The 19,633-nt window shown below is 40.9% G+C and overlaps 1 protein-coding gene across 2 annotated transcripts in view; it reads left to right on the forward strand.

Annotated features, from left to right (window-relative positions):
• Nucleotides 1-19,633, forward strand: part of LOC128636169 (CLOCK-interacting pacemaker) — a 43,951-nt gene that overhangs the window by 9,118 nt on the left and 15,200 nt on the right. The window contains exon 2 of one of the 2 annotated variants that reach the window (XM_053689220.1): nt 4,979-5,092. In XM_053689220.1, the coding sequence (XP_053545195.1) occupies nt 4,981-5,092 (112 nt within the window). In that variant the 5' untranslated portion in view covers nt 4,979-4,980. Of the gene's footprint in view, nt 1-4,639; nt 5,093-19,633 lie in introns of those variants that run through there. The other variant, XM_053689218.1, reaches the window with a different exon arrangement.

The raw sequence follows: 19,633 nt of genomic DNA on the forward strand, positions 1-19,633 counted from the left end.
ACAAGAGCTTGCACTCTGATCATGTTACAGCAGTGTAATACAAGAGCTTGCAATCTGATCAGGTTACAGCAGTGTGCTACAAGAGCTTGCAATCTGATCAGATTACAGCAGTGTAATACAAGAGCTTGCAATCTGATTAGGTTACAGCAGTGTAATACAAGAGCTTGCAATCTGATCAGGTTACAGCAGTGTAATACAAGAAGTTGCAATCTGATCAGGTTACAGCAGTGTGATACAAGAGCTTGCACTCTGATCATGTTACAGCAGTGTAATACAAGAGCTTGCAATCTGATCAGGTTACAGCAGTGTGCTACAAGAGCTTGCAATCTGATCAGATTACAGCAGTGTAATACAAGAGCTTGCAATCTGATCAGATTACAGCAGTGTAATACAAGAGCTTGCAATCTGATTAGGTTACAGCAGTGTAATACAAGAGCTTGCAATCTGATCAGGTTACAGCAGTGTAATACAAGAAGTTGCAATCTGATCAGGTTACAGCAGTGTGATACAAGAGCTTGCACTCTGATCATGTTACAGCAGTGTAATACAAGAGCTTGCAATCTGATCAGGTTACAGCAGTGTGCTACAAGAGCTTGCAATCTGATCAGGTTACAGCAGTGTAATACAAGAAGTTGCAATCTGATCAGGTTACAGCAGTGTGCTACAAGAGCTTGCAATCTGATCAGGTTACAGCTGTGTGCTACAAGAGCTTGCAATCTGATTAGGTTACAGCAGAATGCTACAAGAGCTTGCAATCTGGTCAGGTTACATTAGTGTACAACAAGAGTTGGTTGATTGACATCCCCTGCTAGCGTCCGATTGGCCGCAAATCTGCAGGGGGCGGCATTGCACCAGCAGTTCACAAGAACTGCTGGTGTAATGATAAATGCCGACAGCGGACATGTCGGATCATGTCCGCTCGCACCTTAATAAATAGGCCCCAAAGTGTATGAAAAAATGTTTACGTCATAGACTGATGCTCTATATTTTTCTTTTTCATAATTCTTATAGCTGCAAACCTCTGTATAAATCGTACAGGCAGACACGCTAGCGTCTGATGGACACATTGTACATAAACATGTTTACTGATAGACCAAGCAGATTGTTTATTACACTGCATGTGTGTACACCGGCAATGGGAAGATGCTAAATAATATACAGCTGGATACATAAAGATAGATGGATGGAATAATAAATGTATAAACACATTATTTGTATATTTCACTACAACAGTCTGTAGGATACTTAGGCACATTATAGACTGAGCACATGGCTGTTATACAGGTGAAGTGTGACTGATACACAGTTAGGGAGATGGAGGGACGCACAGAATGACAGGAGGCAGACAGACAGAGAGAGGACAAGCAGACAGACTAATGGAGGGCACGGAAGACAGACTAAAGAACACACTGACAGACAGGAGGACCGTCAGACAAATGGACAGACAGACAAGTAGACAGAGAAATGTAAGTATAGGCTCAATGACAGATGAAGTGAAAAATGGACAGACAGAAGATCTGGCAGAAGAACTGGATGGATAGGCAAGCAGATTGTTAGATTCATGGACAGACAAGAAGACAGAGTGATTGAGGACAAGTGGATAGATGGATGGATAAACAGATGGACAAACTGAGGGGCAGGCTGTTAGATGGAAGAATACTAAGCTAGGAATAAACTGAAGGATGGGCAGACAGACTGATGGATGGACAGGTAGACAGACATAGAGAAGGGTAGGCAGACAGACTGATAGACAGGTAGACATAGATAGTGAAGGATAGTCAGATAGACTGATGGATGGACAGGAAGACAGACATAGAAAAGGATAGGCAGTCAGACTGATGGATTGACAGGTAGACAGAGATAGTAAAGGATAGGCAGACTAATGGATGGACAGGTAGACAGAGATAGAGGATAGGCAGACAGACTTATAGATAAATAGGTAGATAGAGATAGTGAAGGATAGGCAGACAGACTGGTGGATGGGCAGGTAGACAGACACAGAGAAAGATAAACAGACAGACTGATGGATGGACAGGTAGACAGACATAGATGATAGGCAGACAGACTGATGGATGGTCAGGTAGACAGACATAGAGAAGAATAGGCAGAAAGACAGATGGATGGACAGGTAGACAGACATAGAGAAGGATAGGCAGACAGACTGATGGCTGGACAGGTAGACAGACATAGAGAAGGATAGGCAGACAGACTGATGGATGGGCAGGTAGACAGACATAGAGGATAGGCAGACAGACTAATGGATGGACAGGTAGACAGATATAGAGAAGATAAACAAACAGACTGATGGATGGACAGGTATACAGACATAGAGAAGAATAGTCAGAAAGACTGATGGATGGATGGATGGATGGATGGATGGATGGATGGATGGATGGACAGGTAGACAGACATAGAGAAGGATAGGCAGACAGACTGATGGATGGACAGGTAGACAGACATAGAGAAGGATAGGCAGACAGACTGATGGATGGGCAGGTAGACAGACATAGAGAAGGATAAACAGACAGACTGATGGATGGATGGACAGGTAGACAGAGATAGTAAAGGATAGACAGACAGACTGATGGATGGATGGACAGGTAGACAGAGATAGTAAAGGATAGGCAGAAAGACTGATGGATAGACGTGTAGACAGACATAAAGAAGGATAGGCAGACAGGCTGATGGATGGACAGGTAGACAGAGATAGTGAAGGATAGGCAGAAAGACTGATGGATGGACAGGTAGACAAACATTGAGAAGGATAGGCAGACAGACTGATGGATGGACAGGTAGACAGACCTAGAGAAGGCTAGGCAGATAGACTGATAGATGGACAGGTAGACAGACATAGAGAGGGATAGGCGACAGACTGATGGATGGACAGGTAGACAGACATAGAGGATAGGCAGACAGACTGATGGATGGGCGCATAGACAGAGATAGTGAAGGATAGGCAGACAAGACAGACTGATAGATGGACAGGTAGGCAAATGCAAACTGATAGATTAACAGATTCATAGGCAAACAGAAGACAAATAGATAGAAAGATAAATCGATAGACAGACAGATAGATAGATTAGATATAGATAGATAGATAGATAGATAGATAGATAGATATTGCTTTAAAAAGATATAGACACACATATCCAATCCAGATAGATTATATATAGGTTACAGATTAATAGTTGAACACTGAGAGAGAAGCATGACAGATACACGTGGTGAATTACTGAGGGGAGGAGACAGAGGAGGAGTGTGTGAGAGAGTAATACAGATCAGGGAGAGAGAGAGGGAGAGAGGCAAGGGAGCGAGAGAGAACGGTAAGATTAAATGTATCTGTATTCACATGACAGATAGATAGATGATAGATAGTAGACAGAGATAGATAGATAGATGATTGATAGATAGATAGATAGATAGATAGATGATAGATAGATAGATAGATAGTAGACAGAGATAGATAGATAGATGATAGATAGTAGACAGAGATAGATAGATAGATAGATAGATAGATAGATGATAGATAGATGGATAGATAGATAGATGATAGATAGATAGTAGACAGAGATAGATAGATAGATAGATAGATAGTAGACAGAGAGAAATAGATAGATGATATATAGATAGATAGATTATAGATAGATAGATAGATAGATAGATAGTAGACAGAGAGAAATAGATAGATGATATATAGATAGATAGATTATAGATAGATAAATAGATAGATAGATAGGTAGATAGATAGATAGATACAGACAGATAAAGATAGATGATATATAGATAGATAGATAGATAGATAGATAGATAGATAGATAGTAAGATAGATAGATAGATACAGACAGATAAAGATAGATGATAGATAGATAGATAATTAGATAGATAGATAGATAGATAGATAGATGATAGATAGATAGATAGATGATAGATACAGACAGACAGATAAAGATAGATGATAGATATATAGATATATAGATAGATTGATAGATGATAGATAGATAGATAGATAGATAGATACAGACAGATAAAGATAGATGATAGATAGATAGATAGATGATAGATATATAGATAGATAGATAGATAGATACAGACATATAAAGATAGATGATAGATAGATAGATAGATAGATAGATAGATAGATAGATGATAGATAGATAGATAGATAGATAGATAGATAGATAGATACAGACATATAAAGATAGATGATAGATATATAGATATATAGATAGATGATAGATATATAGATAGATAAATAGATAGATGATAGATATATAGATAGATAGACAGATAGATAGATAGATGATAGATAGATAGATAAATAGATATATAGATAGATTGATAGATTGATAGATAGATAGATAAATAGATAGATGATAGATATATAGATAGACAGATAGATAGATAGATAGATAGATGATAGATAGATATATAGATATATAGATAGATAGACAGATAGACAGATAGATAGATAGATGATAGATAGATAGATAGATAGATGATAGATAGATAGATAGATTGATAGATAGATAGATAAATAGATAGATGATAGATATATAGATAGACAGATAGATAGATAGATAGATAGATGATAGATAGATAGATAGATAGATAGATATATAGATAGATAGACAGATAGACAGATAGATACATACATACATACATACATACACAGACGTACACGTTTGGTAGAAGGACAAACAGACTATATAAAAATACAAACAGTGGTGTAGATAACACGTGTAGCTGCTCAGGTATGTACAGTACAGGCGGGGCAGCACTTGTACAGTGAGTACAGTACAGAACATCACGTTGTACAGTACAAGGGGCGGGAATGTACTTTACTGCCAGACTGGGAGCGGTCTAACCAGGCACAAGAGGGAGAGATGCAGAGAGCAAACAGGAAACAAAGAGTGAGACTCTGAGCAGACAAGAAGACAATATCTGACAGTTACATGTCTAATGCATGTCTCACCCCCAGCCATGGCCCCCTCCTCTACTGACAAACCCCCCGAAAGTGAGGACAACACACAGCAGCCTGAGGAGGACAAGGGATCGTCCCCAGTGAGCAATGAAAAGGATTCAGGGTTCTCAGGTCAGTGGTTCTCCCTACATTACCCCCCTCTTTTATTCTCTCATTCTGTCTACCCCCCCTCTTTTATTCTCTCATTCTGTCTATCCCCCCTCTTTTATTCTCTCATTCTGTCTACCCCCCCTCTTTTATTATCTCATTCTGTCTATCCCCCCTCTTTTATTCTCTCATTCTGTCTACCCCCCTCTTTTATTCTCTCATTCTGTCTACCCCCCTCTTTTATACTCTCATTCTGTCTACCCCCCTCTTTTATTCTCTCATTCTGTCTACCCCCTCTTTTATTCTCTCATTCTGTCTATCCCCCCTCTTCTATACTCTCATTCTGTCTACCCCCCTCTTTTATACTCTCATTCTGTCTACCCCCCTCTTTTATTCTCTCATTCTGTCTATCCCCCCTCTTTTATTCTCTCATTCTGTCTACCCCCCCTCTTTTATTATCTCATTCTGTCTATCCCCCCTCTTTTATTCTCTCATTCTGTCTACCCCCTCTTTTATTCTCTCATTCTGTCTACCCCCCTCTTTTATACTCTCATTCTGTCTACCCCCCTCTTTTATTCTCTCATTCTGTCTACCCCCTCTTTTATTCTCTCATTCTGTCTATCCCCCCTCTTCTATACTCTCATTCTGTCTACCCCCCTCTTTTATACTCTCATTCTGTCTACCCCCCTCTTTTATACTCTCATTCTGTCTATCCCCCCCTCTTTTATTCTCTCATTCTGTCTACCCCCTCTTTTATTCTCTCATTCTGTCTATCCCCCCTCTTTTATACTCTCATTCTGTCTACCCCCCTCTTTTATACTCTCATTCTGTCTACCCCCCTCTTTTATACTCTCATTCTGTCTATCCCCCCCTCTTTTATTCTCTCATTCTGTCTACCCCCTCTTTTATTCTCTCATTCTGTCTATCCCCCCTCTTTTATACTCTCATTCTGTCTACCCCCCTCTTTTATACTCTCATTCTGTCTACCCCCCTCTTTTATACTCTCATTCTGTCTATCCCCCCCTCTTTTATTCTCTCATTCTGTCTACCCCCCTATTTTATTCTCTCATTCTGTCTATCCCCCCTCTTTTATTCTCTCATTCTGTCTATCCCCCCTCTTTTATTCTCTCATTCTGTCTATCCCCCCTCTTTTATTCTCTCATTCTGTCTACCCCCCTCTCTTTTATTCTCTCATTCTGTCTATCCCCCTCTTTTATACTCTCATTCTGTCTACCCCCCTCTTTTATTCTCTCATTCTGTCTATCCCCCTCTTTTATTCTCTCATTCTGTCTATCCCCCCTCTCTTTTATTCTCTCATTCTGTCTATCCCCCTCTTTTATACTCTCATTCTGTCTACCCCCCTCTTTTATTCTCTCATTCTGTCTACCCCCCTCTTTTATTCTCTCATTCTGTCTATCCCCCCTCTTTTATTCTCTCATTCTGTCTACCCCCCTCTCTTTTATTCTCTCATTCTGTCTATCCCCCTCTTTTATACTCTCATTCTGTCTATCCCCCTCTTTTATTCTCTCATTCTGTCTACCCCCCCTCTTTATTCTCTCATTCTGTCTATCCCCCCTCTTTTATTCTCTCATTCTGTATACCCCCCTCTTGTATTCTCTCATTCTGTCTATCCCCCCTCTTTTATTCTCTCATTCTGTCTACCCCCTCTTTTATTCTCTCATTCTGTCTACCCCCCTCTTTTATACTCTCATTCTGTCTACCCCCCTCTTTTATACTCTCATTCTGTCTATCCCCCCTCTTTTATTCTCTCATTCTGTCTATCCCCCCTATTTTATTCTCTCATTCTGTCTATCCCCCCTCTTTTATTCTCTCATTCTGTCTATCCCCCCTCTTTTATTCTCTCATTCTGTCTACCCCCTCTTTTATTCTCTCATTCTGTCTATCCCCCTCTTTTATTCTCTCATTCTGTCTATCCCCCTGTTTTATTCTCTCATTCTGTCTAACGCCTCTTTTATTCTCTCATTCTGTCTACCCCCCTCTTTTATTCTCTCATTCTGTCTATCCCCCTCTTTTATTCTCTCATTCTGTCTATCCCCCCTCTTTTATACTCTCATTCTGTCTATCCCCCCTCTTTTATACTCTCATTCTGTCTACCCCCCTCTTTTATTCTCTCATTCTGTCTACCCCCCTCTTTTATTCTCTCATTCTGTCTATCCCCCCTCTTTTATTCTCTCATTCTGTCTATCCCCCCTCTTTTATTCTCTCATTCTGTCTATCCCCCCTCTTTTATTCTCTCATTCTGTCTATCCCCCCTCTTTTATTCTCTCATTCTGTCTATCCCCCCTCTTTTATTCTCTCATTCTGTCTATCCCCTCTCTTTTATTCTCTCATTCTGTCTATCCCCCTCTTTTATACTATCATTCTGTCTACCACCCTCTTTTATTCTCTCATTCTGTCTATCCCCCCTCTTTTATTCTCTCATTCTGTCTACCCCCCTCTCTTTTATTCTCTCATTCTGTCTATCCCCCTCTTTTATACTCTCATTCTGTCCATCCCCCTCTTCTATTCTCTCATTTTGTCTACCCCCCCTCTTTATTCTCTCATTCTGTCTATCCCCCCTCTTTTATTCTCTCATTCTGTATACCCCCCTCTTGTATGCTCTCATTCTGTCTATCCCCCCTCTTTTATTCTCTCATTCTGTCTACCCCCTCTTTTATTCTCTCATTCTGTCTACCCGCTCTTTTATACTCTCATTCTGTCTACCCCCCTCTTTTATACTCTCATTCTGTCTATCCCCCCTCTTTTATACTCTCATTCTGTCTATCCCCCCTCTTTTATTCTCTCATTCTGTCTATCCCCCCTCTTTTATTCTCTCATTCTGTATACCCCCCTCTTTTATTCTCTCATTCTGTCTATCCCCCCTCTTTTATTCTCTCATTCTGTCTATCCCCCCTCTTTTATTCTCTCATTCTGTCTACCCCCCTCTTTTATTCTCTCATTCTGTCTATCCCCCCTCTTTTATTCTCTCATTCTGTCTATCCCCCTCTTTTATTCTCTCATTCTGTCTATCCCCCCTCTTTTATTCTCTCATTCTGTATACCCCCCTCTTTTATTCTCTCATTCTGTCTATCCCCCTCTTTTATTCTCTCATTCTGTCTCTCCCCCTCTTTTATTCTCTCATTCTGTCTATCCCCCTCTTTTATTCTCTCAATCCCCCTCTTTTATTCTCTCATTCTGTCTATCCCCCTCTTTTATTCTCTCATTCTGTCTATCCCCCTCTTTTATTCTCTCATTCTGACTATCCCCCCTCTTTTATTCTCTCATTCTGTCTATCCCCCTCTTTTATTCTCTCATTCTGTCTACCCCCCTCTTTTATTCTCTTATTCTGTCTATCCCCCCTCTTTTATTCTCTCATTCTGTCTATCCCCCTCTTTTATTCTCTCATTCTGTCTATCCCCCTCTTTTATTCTCTCATTCTGTCTACCCCCTCTTTTATTCTCTCATTCTGTCTATCCCCCCTCTTTTATTCTCTCATTCTGTCTATCCCCCCTCTTTTATTCTCTCATTCTGTCTATCCCCCTCTCTTTTATTCTCTCATTCTGTCTATCCCCCCTCTTTTATTCTCTCATTCTGTCTATCCCCCCTCTTTTATTCTCTCATTCTGTCTATCCCCCTCTTTTATTCTCTCATTCTGTCTACCCCCCTCTTTTATTCTCTCATTCTGTTTATCCCCCCTCTTTTATTCTCTCATTCTGTCTATCCCCCCTCTTTTATTCTCTCATTCTGTCTATCCCCCTCTTTTATTCTCTCATTCTGTCTATCCCCCCTCTTTTATTCTCTCATTCTGTCTATCCCCCCTCTTTTATTCTCTCATTCTGTCTATTCCCCCCTCTTTTATTCTCTCATTCTGTCTATCCCCCTCTTTTATTCTCTCATTCTGTCTACCCCCCCTCTTTTATTCTCTCATTCTGTCTATCCCCCCTCTTTTATTCTCTCATTCTGTCTATCCCCCCTCTTTTATTCTCTCATTCTCTCTATCCCCCCTCTTTTATTCTCTCATTCTGTCTACCCCCCTCTTTTATTCTCTCATTCTGTCTATCCCCCTCTTTTATTCTCTCATTCTGTCTATCCCCCCTTTTTTATTCTCTCATTCTGTCTATCCCCCCTCTTTTATTCTCTCATTCTGTCTATCCCCCTCTATTTTATTCTCTCATTCTGTCTATCCCCCCTCTTTTATTCTCTCATTCTGTCTATCCCCCTCTTTTATTCTCTCATTCTGTCTACCCCCCCTCCTTGATTCTCTCATTCTGTCTACCCCCCTCTTTTATTCTCTCATTCTGTCTATCCCCCCCTCTTTTATTGTCTCATTCTGTCTATCCCCCCTCTTTTATTGTCTCATTCTGTCTATCCCCACTCTTTTATTCTCTCATTCTGTCTATCCCCCTCTTTTATTCTCTCATTCTGTCTATTCCCCCTCTATTTTATTCTCTCATTCTGGCTACCCCCTCTTTTAGTCTCTCATTCTGTCTATCCCCTCTTTTATTCTCTCATTCTGTCTATCCCCCTCTTTTATTCTCTCATTCTGTCTATCCCCCTCTCTTTTATTCTCTCATTCTGTCAATCCCCCCTCTTTTATTCTCTCATTCTGTCTATCCCCCCTTTTATTCTCTCATTCTGTCTATCCCCCCTCTTTTATTATCTCATTCTGTCTATCCCCCCTCTTTTATTCTCTCATTCTGTCTATCCCCCTCTTTTATTCTCTCATTCTGTCTATCCCCCCTCTTTAATTCTCTCATTCTGTCTATCCCTCTCTTTTATTCTCTCATTCTGTCTATCCCCCCTCTTTTATTCTCTCATTCTGTCTATCCCCCCTCTTTTATTCTCTCATTCTGTCTATCCCCCTCTTTTATTCTCTCATTCTGTCTATCCCCCCTCTTTTATTCTCTCATTCTGTCTATCCCCCTCTTTTATTCTCTCATTCTGTCTATCCCCCTCTTTTATTCTCTCATTCTGTCTATCCCCCCTCTCTTATTCTCTCATTCTGTCTATCCCCCCCTTTTATTCTCTCATTCTGTCTATCCCCCTCTTTTATTCTCTCATTCTGTCTATCCCCCCTTTTTATTCTCTCATTCTATCTATCCCCCCTCTTTTATTCTCTCATTCTGTCTATCCCCCCTCTTATATTCTCTCATTCTGTCTATCCTCCCTCTTTTATTCTCTCATTCTGTCTATCCCCCCTCTTTTATTCTCTCATTCTGTCTATCCCCCTCTTTTATTCTCTCATTCTGTCTATCCCTACCTTTTTTATTCTCTCATTCTGTCTATCCCCCCTCTTTTATTCTCTCATTCTGTCTATCCCCCCTCTTTTATCCTCTCATTCTGTCTATCCCCCTCTTTTATTCTCTCATTCTGTCTATCCCCCTCTTTTATTCTCTCATTCTGTCTATCCCCCCTCTCTTATTCTCTCATTCTGTCTATCCCCCCCTTTTATTCTCTCATTCTGTCTATCCCCCTCTTTTATTCTCTCATTCTGTCTATCCCCCCTTTTTTATTCTCTCATTCTATCTATCCCCCCTCTTTTATTCTCTCATTCTGTCTATCCCCCCTCTTATATTCTCTCATTCTGTCTATCCTCCCTCTTTTATTCTCTCATTCTGTCTATCCCCCCTCTTTTATTCTCTCATTCTGTCTATCCCCCCTCTTTTATTCTCTCATTCTGTCTATCCCCCTCTTTTATTCTCTCATTCTGTCTATCCCCCTCTTTTATTCTCTCATTCTGTCTATCCCCCCTCTTTTATTCTCTCATTCTGTCTATCCCCCTCTCTTTTATTCTCTCATTCTGTCTATCCCCCTCTTTTATACTATCATTCTGTCTATCCCCCTCTTTTATTCTCTCATTCTGTCGATCCCCCTCTTTTATTCTCTCATTCTGTCTATCCCCCCTCTTTTATTCTCTCATTCTGTCTATCCCCCCTCTTTTATTCTCTCATTCTGTCTATCCCCCTCTTTTATTCTCTCATTCTGTCTATCCCCCCTCTTTTATTCTCTCATTCTGTCTATCCCCCTCTTTTATTCTCTCATTCTGTCTATCCCCCCTCTTTTATTCTCTCATTCTGTCTATCCCCCCTCTTTTATTCTCTCATTCTGTCTACCCCCCTCTTTTATTCTCTCATTCTGTCTATCCCCCCTCTTTTATTCTCTCATTCTGTCTATCCCCCTCTTTTATTCTCTCATTCTGTCTATCCCCCCTCTTTTATTCTCTCATTCTGTCTATCCCCCCTCTTTATTCTCTCATTCTGTCTATCCCCCCTCTTTTATTCTCTCATTCTGTCTATCCCCCCTCTTGTATTCTCTCATTCTGTCTATCCCCCTCTTTTATTCTCTCATTCTGTCTATCCCCCCTTTTTTATTCTCTCATTCTGTCTATCCCCTCTTTTATTCTCTCATTCTGTCTATCCCCCTCTATTTTATTCTCTCATTCTGTCTATCCCCCCTCTTTTATTCTCTCATTCTGTCTATCCCCCTCTTTTATTCTCTCATTCTGTCTACCCCCCTCCTTTATTCTCTCATTCTGTCTACCCCCCTCTTTTATTCTCTCATTCTGTCTATCCCCCCCTCTTTTATTGTCTCATTCTGTCTATCCCCCCCTCTTTTATTCTCTCATTCTGTCTATCCCCCTCTTTTATTCTCTCATTCTGTCTATCCCCCCTCTATTTTATTCTCTCATTCTGTCTACCCCCTCTTTTAGTCTCTCATTCTGTCTATCCCCCCTCTTTTATTCTCTCATTCTGTCTATCCCCCTCTCTTTTATTCTCTCATTCTGTCAATCCCCCCCTCTTTTATTCTCTCATTCTGTCTATCCCCCCCTTTTATTCTCTCATTCTGTCTATCCCCCCTCTTTTATTCTCTCATTCTGTCTATCCCCCCTCTTTTATTCTTTCATTCTGTCTATCCCCCTCTTTTATTCTCTCATTCTGTCTATCCCCCCCTCTTTTATTCTCTCATTCTGTCTATCCCTCTCTTTTATTCTCTCATTCTGTCTATCCCCCCTCTTTTATTCTCTCATTCTGTCTATCCCCCCTCTTTTATTCTCTCATTCTGTCTATCCCCCTCTTTTATTCTCTCATTTTGTCTATCCCCCCTCTTTTATTCTCTCATTCTGTCTATCCCCCCTCTTTTATTCTCTCATTCTGTCTATCCCCCTCTTTTATTCTCTCATTCTGTCTATCCCCCCTCTTTTATTCTCTCATTCTGTCTATCCCTCTCTTTTATTCTCTCATTCTGTCTATCCCCCCTCTTTTATTCTCTCATTCTGTCTACCCCCCCTCTTTTATTCTCTCATTCTGTCTACCCCCTCTTTTATTCTCTCATTCTGTCTATCCCCCCTCTTTTATTCTCTCATTCTGTCTATCCCCCTCTTTTATTCTCTCATTCTGTCTATCCCCCTCTTTTATTCTCTCATTCTGTCTATCCCCCCTCTCTTATTCTCTCATTCTGTCTATCCCCCCCTTTTATTCTCTCATTCTGTCTATCCCCCTCTTTTATTCTCTCATTCTGTCTATCCCCCCCCTTTTTTATTCTCTCATTCTGTCTATCCCCCCTCTTTTATTCTCTCATTCTGTCTATCCCCCCTCTTATATTCTCTCATTCTGTCTATCCTCCCTCTTTTATTATCTCATTCTGTCTATCCCCCCTCTTTTATTCTCTCATTCTGTCTATCCCCCCTCTTTTATTCTCTCATTCTGTCTATCCCCCTCTTTTATTCTCTCATTCTGTCTATCCCCCTCTTTTATTCTCTCATTCTGTCTATCCCCCCTCTTTTATTCTCTCATTCTGTCTATCCCCCCCTCTTTTATTCTCTCATTCTGTCTATCCCCCCCTCTTTTATTCTCTCATTCTGTCTATCCCCCTCTTTTATTTTCTCATTCTGTCTATCTCCTCTCTTTTATTCTCTCATTCTGTCTACCCCCCTCTTTTATTCTCTCATTCTGTCTATCCCCCTCTTTTATTCTCTCATTCTGTCTATCCCCCCTCTTTTATTCTCTCATTCTGTCTATCCCCCTCTTTTATTCTCTCATTCTGTCTATCCCCCCTTTTTTATTCTCTCATTCTGTCTATCCCCCCTCTTTTATTCTCTCATTCTGTCTATCCCCCTCTTTTATTCTCTCATTCTGTCTATCCCCCCTTTTTTATTCTCTCATTCTGTCTATCCCCACTCTTTTATTCTCTCATTCTGTCTATCCCCCTCTATTTTATTCACTCATTCTGTCTATCCCCCTCTTTTATTCTCTCATTCTGTCTATCCCCCTCTTTTATTCTCTCATTCTGTCTACCCCCCTCTTTTATTCTCTCATTCTGTCTACCCCCCTCTTTTATTCTCTCATTCTGTCTATCCCCCCCTCTTTTATTGTCTCATTCTGTCTACCCCCCCCCCTCTTTTATTCTCTCATTCTGTCTATCCCCCTCTTTTATTCTCTCATTCTGTCTATCCCCCCTCTATTTTATTCTCTCATTCTGTCTACCCCCTCTTTTAGTCTCTCATTCTGTCTTTCCCCCTCTTTTATTCTCTCATTCTGTCTATCCCCCCTCTTTTATTCTCTCATTCTGTCTATCCCCCTCTCTTTTATTCTCTCATTCTGTCAATCCCCCCTCTTTTATTCTCTCATTCTGTCTATCCCCCCCTTTTATTCTCTCATTCTGTCTATCCCCCCCTCTTTTATTCTCTCATTCTGTCTATCCCTCCCTCTTTTATTCTTTCATTCTGTCTATCCCCCTCTTTTATTCTCTCATTCTGTCTATCCCCCCTCTTTTATTCTCTCATTCTGTCTATCCCCTCTCTTTTATTCTCTCATTCTGTCTATCTCCCCTCTTTTATTCTCTCATTCTGTCTATCCCCCCTCTTTTATTCTCTCATTCTGTCTATCCCCCTCTTTTATTCTCTCATTCTGTCTATCCCCCTCTTTTATTCTCTCATTCTGTCTATCCCCCTCTTTTATTCTCTCATTCTGTCTACCCCCCTCTTTTATTCTCTCATTCTGTCTATCCCCCCTCTCTTATTCTCTCATTCTGTCTATCCCCCCCCTTTTTTTCTCTCATTCTGTCTACTCCCCCCTCTTTTATTCTCTCATTCTGTCTATCCCCCCTCTTTTATTCTCTCATTCTGTCTATCCCCCCTCTTTTATTCTCTCATTCTGTCTATCCCCCTCTTTTATTCTCTCATTCTGTCTATCCCCCTCTTTTATTCTCTCATTCTGTCTATCCCCCCTCTTTTATTCTCTCATTCTGTCTATCCCCCCCTCTTTTATTCTCTCATTCTGTCTATCCCCCCTCTTTTATTCTCTCATTCTGTCTATCCCCCTCTTTTATTTTCTCATTCTGTCTATCTCCTCTCTTTTATTCTCTCATTCTGTCTACCCCCCTCTTTTATTCTCTCATTCTGTCTATCCCCCTCTTTTATTCTCTCATTCTGTCTATCCCCCCTCTTTTATTCTCTCATTCTGTCTACCCCCTCTTTTATTCTCTCATTCTGTCTATCCCCCCTCTTTTATTCTCTCATTCTGTCTATCCCCCCTTTTTTATTCTCTCATTCTGTCTACCCCCCTCTTTTATTCTCTCATTCTGTCTATCCCCCTCTTTTATTCTCTCATTCTGTCTATCCCCCTCTTTTATTCTCTCATTCTGTCTATCCCCCCTCTTTTATTCTCTCATTCTGTCTATCCCCCCTCTTTTATTCTCTCATTCTGTCTATCCCCCCTTTTTTATTCTCTCATTCTGTCTATCCCCACTCTTTTATTCTCTCATTCTGTCTATCCCCCTCTATTTTATTCACTCATTCTGTCTATCCCCCTCTTTTATTCTCTCATTCTGTCTATCCCCCTCTTTTATTCTCTCATTCTGTCTACCCCCCTCCTTTATTCTCTCATTCTGTCTACCCCCCTCTTTTATTCTCTCATTCTGTCTATCCCCCCCTCTTTTATTGTCTCATTCTGTCTATCCCCCCCCCTCTTTTATTCTCTCATTCTGTCTATCCCCCCTCTTTTATTCTCTCATTCTGTCTATCCCCCCCTCTATTTTATTCTCTCATTCTGTCTACCCCCTCTTTTAGTCTCTCATTCTGTCTTTCCCCCTCTTTTATTCTCTCATTCTGTCTATCCCCCCTCTTTTATTCTCTCATTCTGTCTATCCCCCTCTCTTTTATTCTCTCATTCTGTCAATCCCCCCCTCTTTTATTCTCTCATTCTGTCTATCCCCCCCCTTTTATTCTCTCATTCTGTCTATCCCCCCCTCTTTTATTCTCTCATTCTGTCTATCCCCCCTCTTTTATTCTTTCATTCTGTCTATCCCCCCTCTTTTATTCTCTCATTCTGTCTATCCCCCCTCTTTTATTCTCTCATTCTGTCTATCCCTCTCTTTTATTCTCTCATTCTGTCTATCTCCCCTCTTTTATTCTCTCATTCTGTCTATCCCCCCTCTTTTATTCTCTCATTCTGTCTATCCCCCCTCTTTTATTCTCTCATTCTGTCTATCCCCCTCTTTTATTCTCTCATTCTGTCTATCCCCCTCTTTTATTCTCTCATTCTGTCTATCCCCCCTCTTTTATTCTCTCATTCTGTCTATCCCCCCCTCTTTATTCTCTCATTCTGTCTATCCCCCCTCTTTTATTCTCTCATTCTGTCTATCCCCCCCTCTTTTATTCTCTCATTCTGTCTATCCCCCCTCTTTTATTCTCTCATTCTGTCTATCCCCCCTCTTTTATTCTCTCATTCTGTCTATCCTCCCTCTTTTATTCTCTCATTCTGTCTATCCCCCCTCTTTTATTCTCTCATTCTGTCTATCCCCCCTCTTTTATTCTCTCATTCTGTCTATCCCCCTCTTTTATTCTCTCATTCTGTCTATCCCCCTCTTTTATTCTCTCATTCTGTCTATCCCCCTCTTTTATTCTCTCATTCTGTCTATCCCCCCTCTTTTATTCTCTCATTCTGTCTATCCCCCCTCTTTTATTCTCTCATTCTGTCTATCCCCCTCTTTTATTCTCTCATTCTGTCTATCCCCCCTCTTTTATTCTCTCATTCTGTCTATCCCCCCTCTTTTATACTCTCATTCTGTCTATCCCCCCTCTTTTATACTCTCATTCTGTCTATCCCCCCTCTTTTATTCTCTCATTCTGTCTATCCCCCCTCTTTTATTCTCTCATTCTGTCTATCCCCCCTCTTTTATTCTCTCATTCTGTCTATCCCCCCTCTTTTATTCTCTCATTCTGTCTATCCCCCCTCTTTTATTCTCTCATTCTGTCTACCCCCCTCTCTTTTATTCTCTCATTCTGTCTATCCCCCTCTTTTATTCTCTCATTCTGTCTATCCCCCCTCTTTTATTCTCTCATTCTGTCTATCCCCCTCTTTTATTCTCTCATTCTGTCTATCCCCCTCTCTTTTATTCTCTCATTCTGTCTATCCCCCTCTTTTATACTCTCATTCTGTCTATCCCCCCTCTTTTATTCTCTCATTCTGTCTACCCCCCTCTTTTATTCTCTCATTCTGTCTATCCCCCTCTTTTATTCTCTCATTCTGTCTACCCCCCTCTCTTTTATTCTCTCATTCTGTCTATCCCCCTCTTTTATACTCTCATTCTGTCTATCCCCCCTCTTTTATTCTCTCATTCTGTCTACCCCCCCTCTTTATTCTCTCATTCTGTCTATCCCCCCCTCTTTTATTCTCTCATTCTGTATACCCCCCCTCTTGTATTCTCTCATTCTGTCTATCCCCCCTCTTTTATTCTCTCATTCTGTCTACCCCTCTTTTATTCTCTCATTCTGTCTACCCCCCTCTTTTATACTCTCATTCTGTCTACCCCCCTCTTTTATACTCTCATTCTGTCTATCCCCCCTCTTTTATTCTCTCATTCTGTCTATCCCCCCTATTTTATTCTCTCATTCTGTCTATCCCCCCTCTTTTATTCTCTCATTCTGTCTATCCCCCCTCTTTTATTCTCTCATTCTGTCTACCCCCTCTTTTATTCTCTCATTCTGTCTATCCCCCTCTTTTATTCTCTCATTCTGTCTATCCCCCTGTTTTATTCTCTCATTCTGTCTAACGCCTCTTTTATTCTCTCATTCTGTCTATCCCCCCTCTTTTATTCTCTCATTCTGTCTATCCCCCCTCTTTTATTCTCTCATTCTGTCTATCCCCCCTCTTTTATACTCTCATTCTGTCTATCCCCCCTCTTTTATACTCTCATTCTGTCTACCCCCCTCTTTTATTCTCTCATTCTGTCTACCCCCCTCTTTTATTCTCTCATTCTGTCTATCCCCCCTCTTTTATTCTCTCATTCTGTCTATCCCCCCTCTTTTATTCTCTCATTCTGTCTATCCCCCCCTCTTTTATTCTCTCATTCTGTCTATCCCCCCTCTTTTATTCTCTCATTCTGTCTATCCCCCCTCTTTTATTCTCTCATTCTGTCTATCCCCCCTCTTTTATTCTCTCATTCTGTCTATCCCCCTCTTTTATACTATCATTCTGTCTACCCACCCTCTTTTATTCTCTCATTCTGTCTATCCCCCCTCTTTTATTCTCTCATTCTGTCTACCCCCCTCTCTTTTATTCTCTCATTCTGTCTATCCCCCTCTTTTATACTCTCATTCTGTCCATCCCCCTCTTCTATTCTCTCATTTGTCTACCCCCCCTCTTTATTCTCTCATTCTGTCTATCCCCCCTCTTTTATTCTCTCATTCTGTATACCCCCCCTCTTTTATGCTCTCATTCTGTCTATCCCCCCTCTTTTATTCTCTCATTCTGTCTACCCCCTCTTTTATTCTCTCATTCTGTCTACCCGCTCTTTTATACTCTCATTCTGTCTACCCCCCTCTTTTATACTCTCATTCTGTCTATCCCCCCTCTTTTATACTCTCATTCTGTCTATCCCCCCTCTTTTATTCTCTCATTCTGTCTATCCCCCCTCTTTTATTCTCTCATTCTGTATACCCCCCTCTTTTATTCTCTCATTCTGTCTATCCCCCCTCTTTTATTCTCTCATTCTGTCTATCCCCCCTCTTTTATTCTCTCATTCTGTCTACCCCCCTCTTTTATTCTCTCATTCTGTCTATCCCCCCTCTTTTATTCTCTCATTCTGTCTATCCCCCTCTTTTATTCTCTCATTCTGTCTATCCCCCCTCTTTTATTCTCTCATTCTGTATACCCCCCTCTTTTATTCTCTCATTCTGTCTATCCCCCTCTTTTATTCTCTCATTCTGTCTCTCCCCCTCTTTTATTCTCTCATTCTGTCTATCCCCCTCTTTTATTCTCTCAATCCCCCTCTTTTATTCTCTCATTCTGTCTATCCCCCCTCTTTTATTCTCTCATTCTGTCTATCCCCCCTCTTTTATTCTCTCATTCTGACTATCCCCCCTCTTTTATTCTCTCATTCTGTCTATCCCCCCTCTTTTATTCTCTCATTCTGTCTACCCCCCTCTTTTATTCTCTTATTCTGTCTATCCCCCCTCTTTTATTCTCTCATTCTGTCTATCCCCCTCTTTTATTCTCTCATTCTGTCTATCCCCCTCTTTTATTCTCTCATTCTGTCTACCCCCTCTTTTATTCTCTCATTCTGTCTATCCCCCCTCTTTTATTCTCTCATTCTGTCTATCCCCCCTCTTTTATTCTCTCATTCTGTCTATCCCCCTCTCTTTTATTCTCTCATTCTGTCTATCCCCCCTCTTTTATTCTCTCATTCTGTCTATCCCCCCTCTTTTATTCTCTCATTCTGTCTATCCCCCTCTTTTATTCTCTCATTCTGTCTACCCCCCTCTTTTATTCTCTCATTCTGTTTATCCCCCCTCTTTTATTCTCTCATTCTGTCTATCCCCCCTCTTTTATTCTCTCATTCTGTCTATCCCCCTCTTTTATTCTCTCATTCTGTCTATCCCCCCTCTTTTATTCTCTCATTCTGTCTATCCCCCCTCTTTTATTCTCTCATTCTGTCTATTCCCCCCCTCTTTTATTCTCTCATTCTGTCTATCCCCCCTCTTTTATTCTCTCATTCTGTCTACCCCCCCTCTTTTATTCTCTCATTCTGTCTATCCCCCCTCTTTTATTCTCTCATTCTGTCTATCCCCCCTCTTTTATTCTCTCATTCTGCTCTATCCCCCCTCTTTTATTCTCTCATTCTGTCTACCCCCCTCTTTTATTCTCTCATTCTGTCTATCCCCCTCTTTTATTCTCTCATTCTGTCTATCCCCCCTTTTTTATTCTCTCATTCTGTCTATCCCCCCTCTTTTATTCTCTCATTCTGTCTATCCCCCTCTCTTTATTCTCTCATTCTGTCTATCCCCCCTCTTTTATTCTCTCATTCTGTCTATCCCCCTCTTTTATTCTCTCATTCTGTCTACCCCCCCTCCTTGATTCTCTCATTCTGTCTACCCCCCTCTTTTATTCTCTCATTCTGTCTATCCCCCCCTCTTTTATTGTCTCATTCTGTCTATCCCCCCTCTTTTATTGTCTCATTCTGTCTATCCCCACTCTTTTATTCTCTCATTCTGTCTATCCCCCTCTTTTATTCTCTCATTCTGTCTATTCCCCCCTCTATTTATTCTCTCATTCTGGCTACCCCCTC

This window comes from Bombina bombina, chromosome 7, assembly GCF_027579735.1.
Source record: "Bombina bombina isolate aBomBom1 chromosome 7, aBomBom1.pri, whole genome shotgun sequence".
Taxonomy (NCBI): domain Eukaryota; kingdom Metazoa; phylum Chordata; class Amphibia; order Anura; family Bombinatoridae; genus Bombina; species Bombina bombina.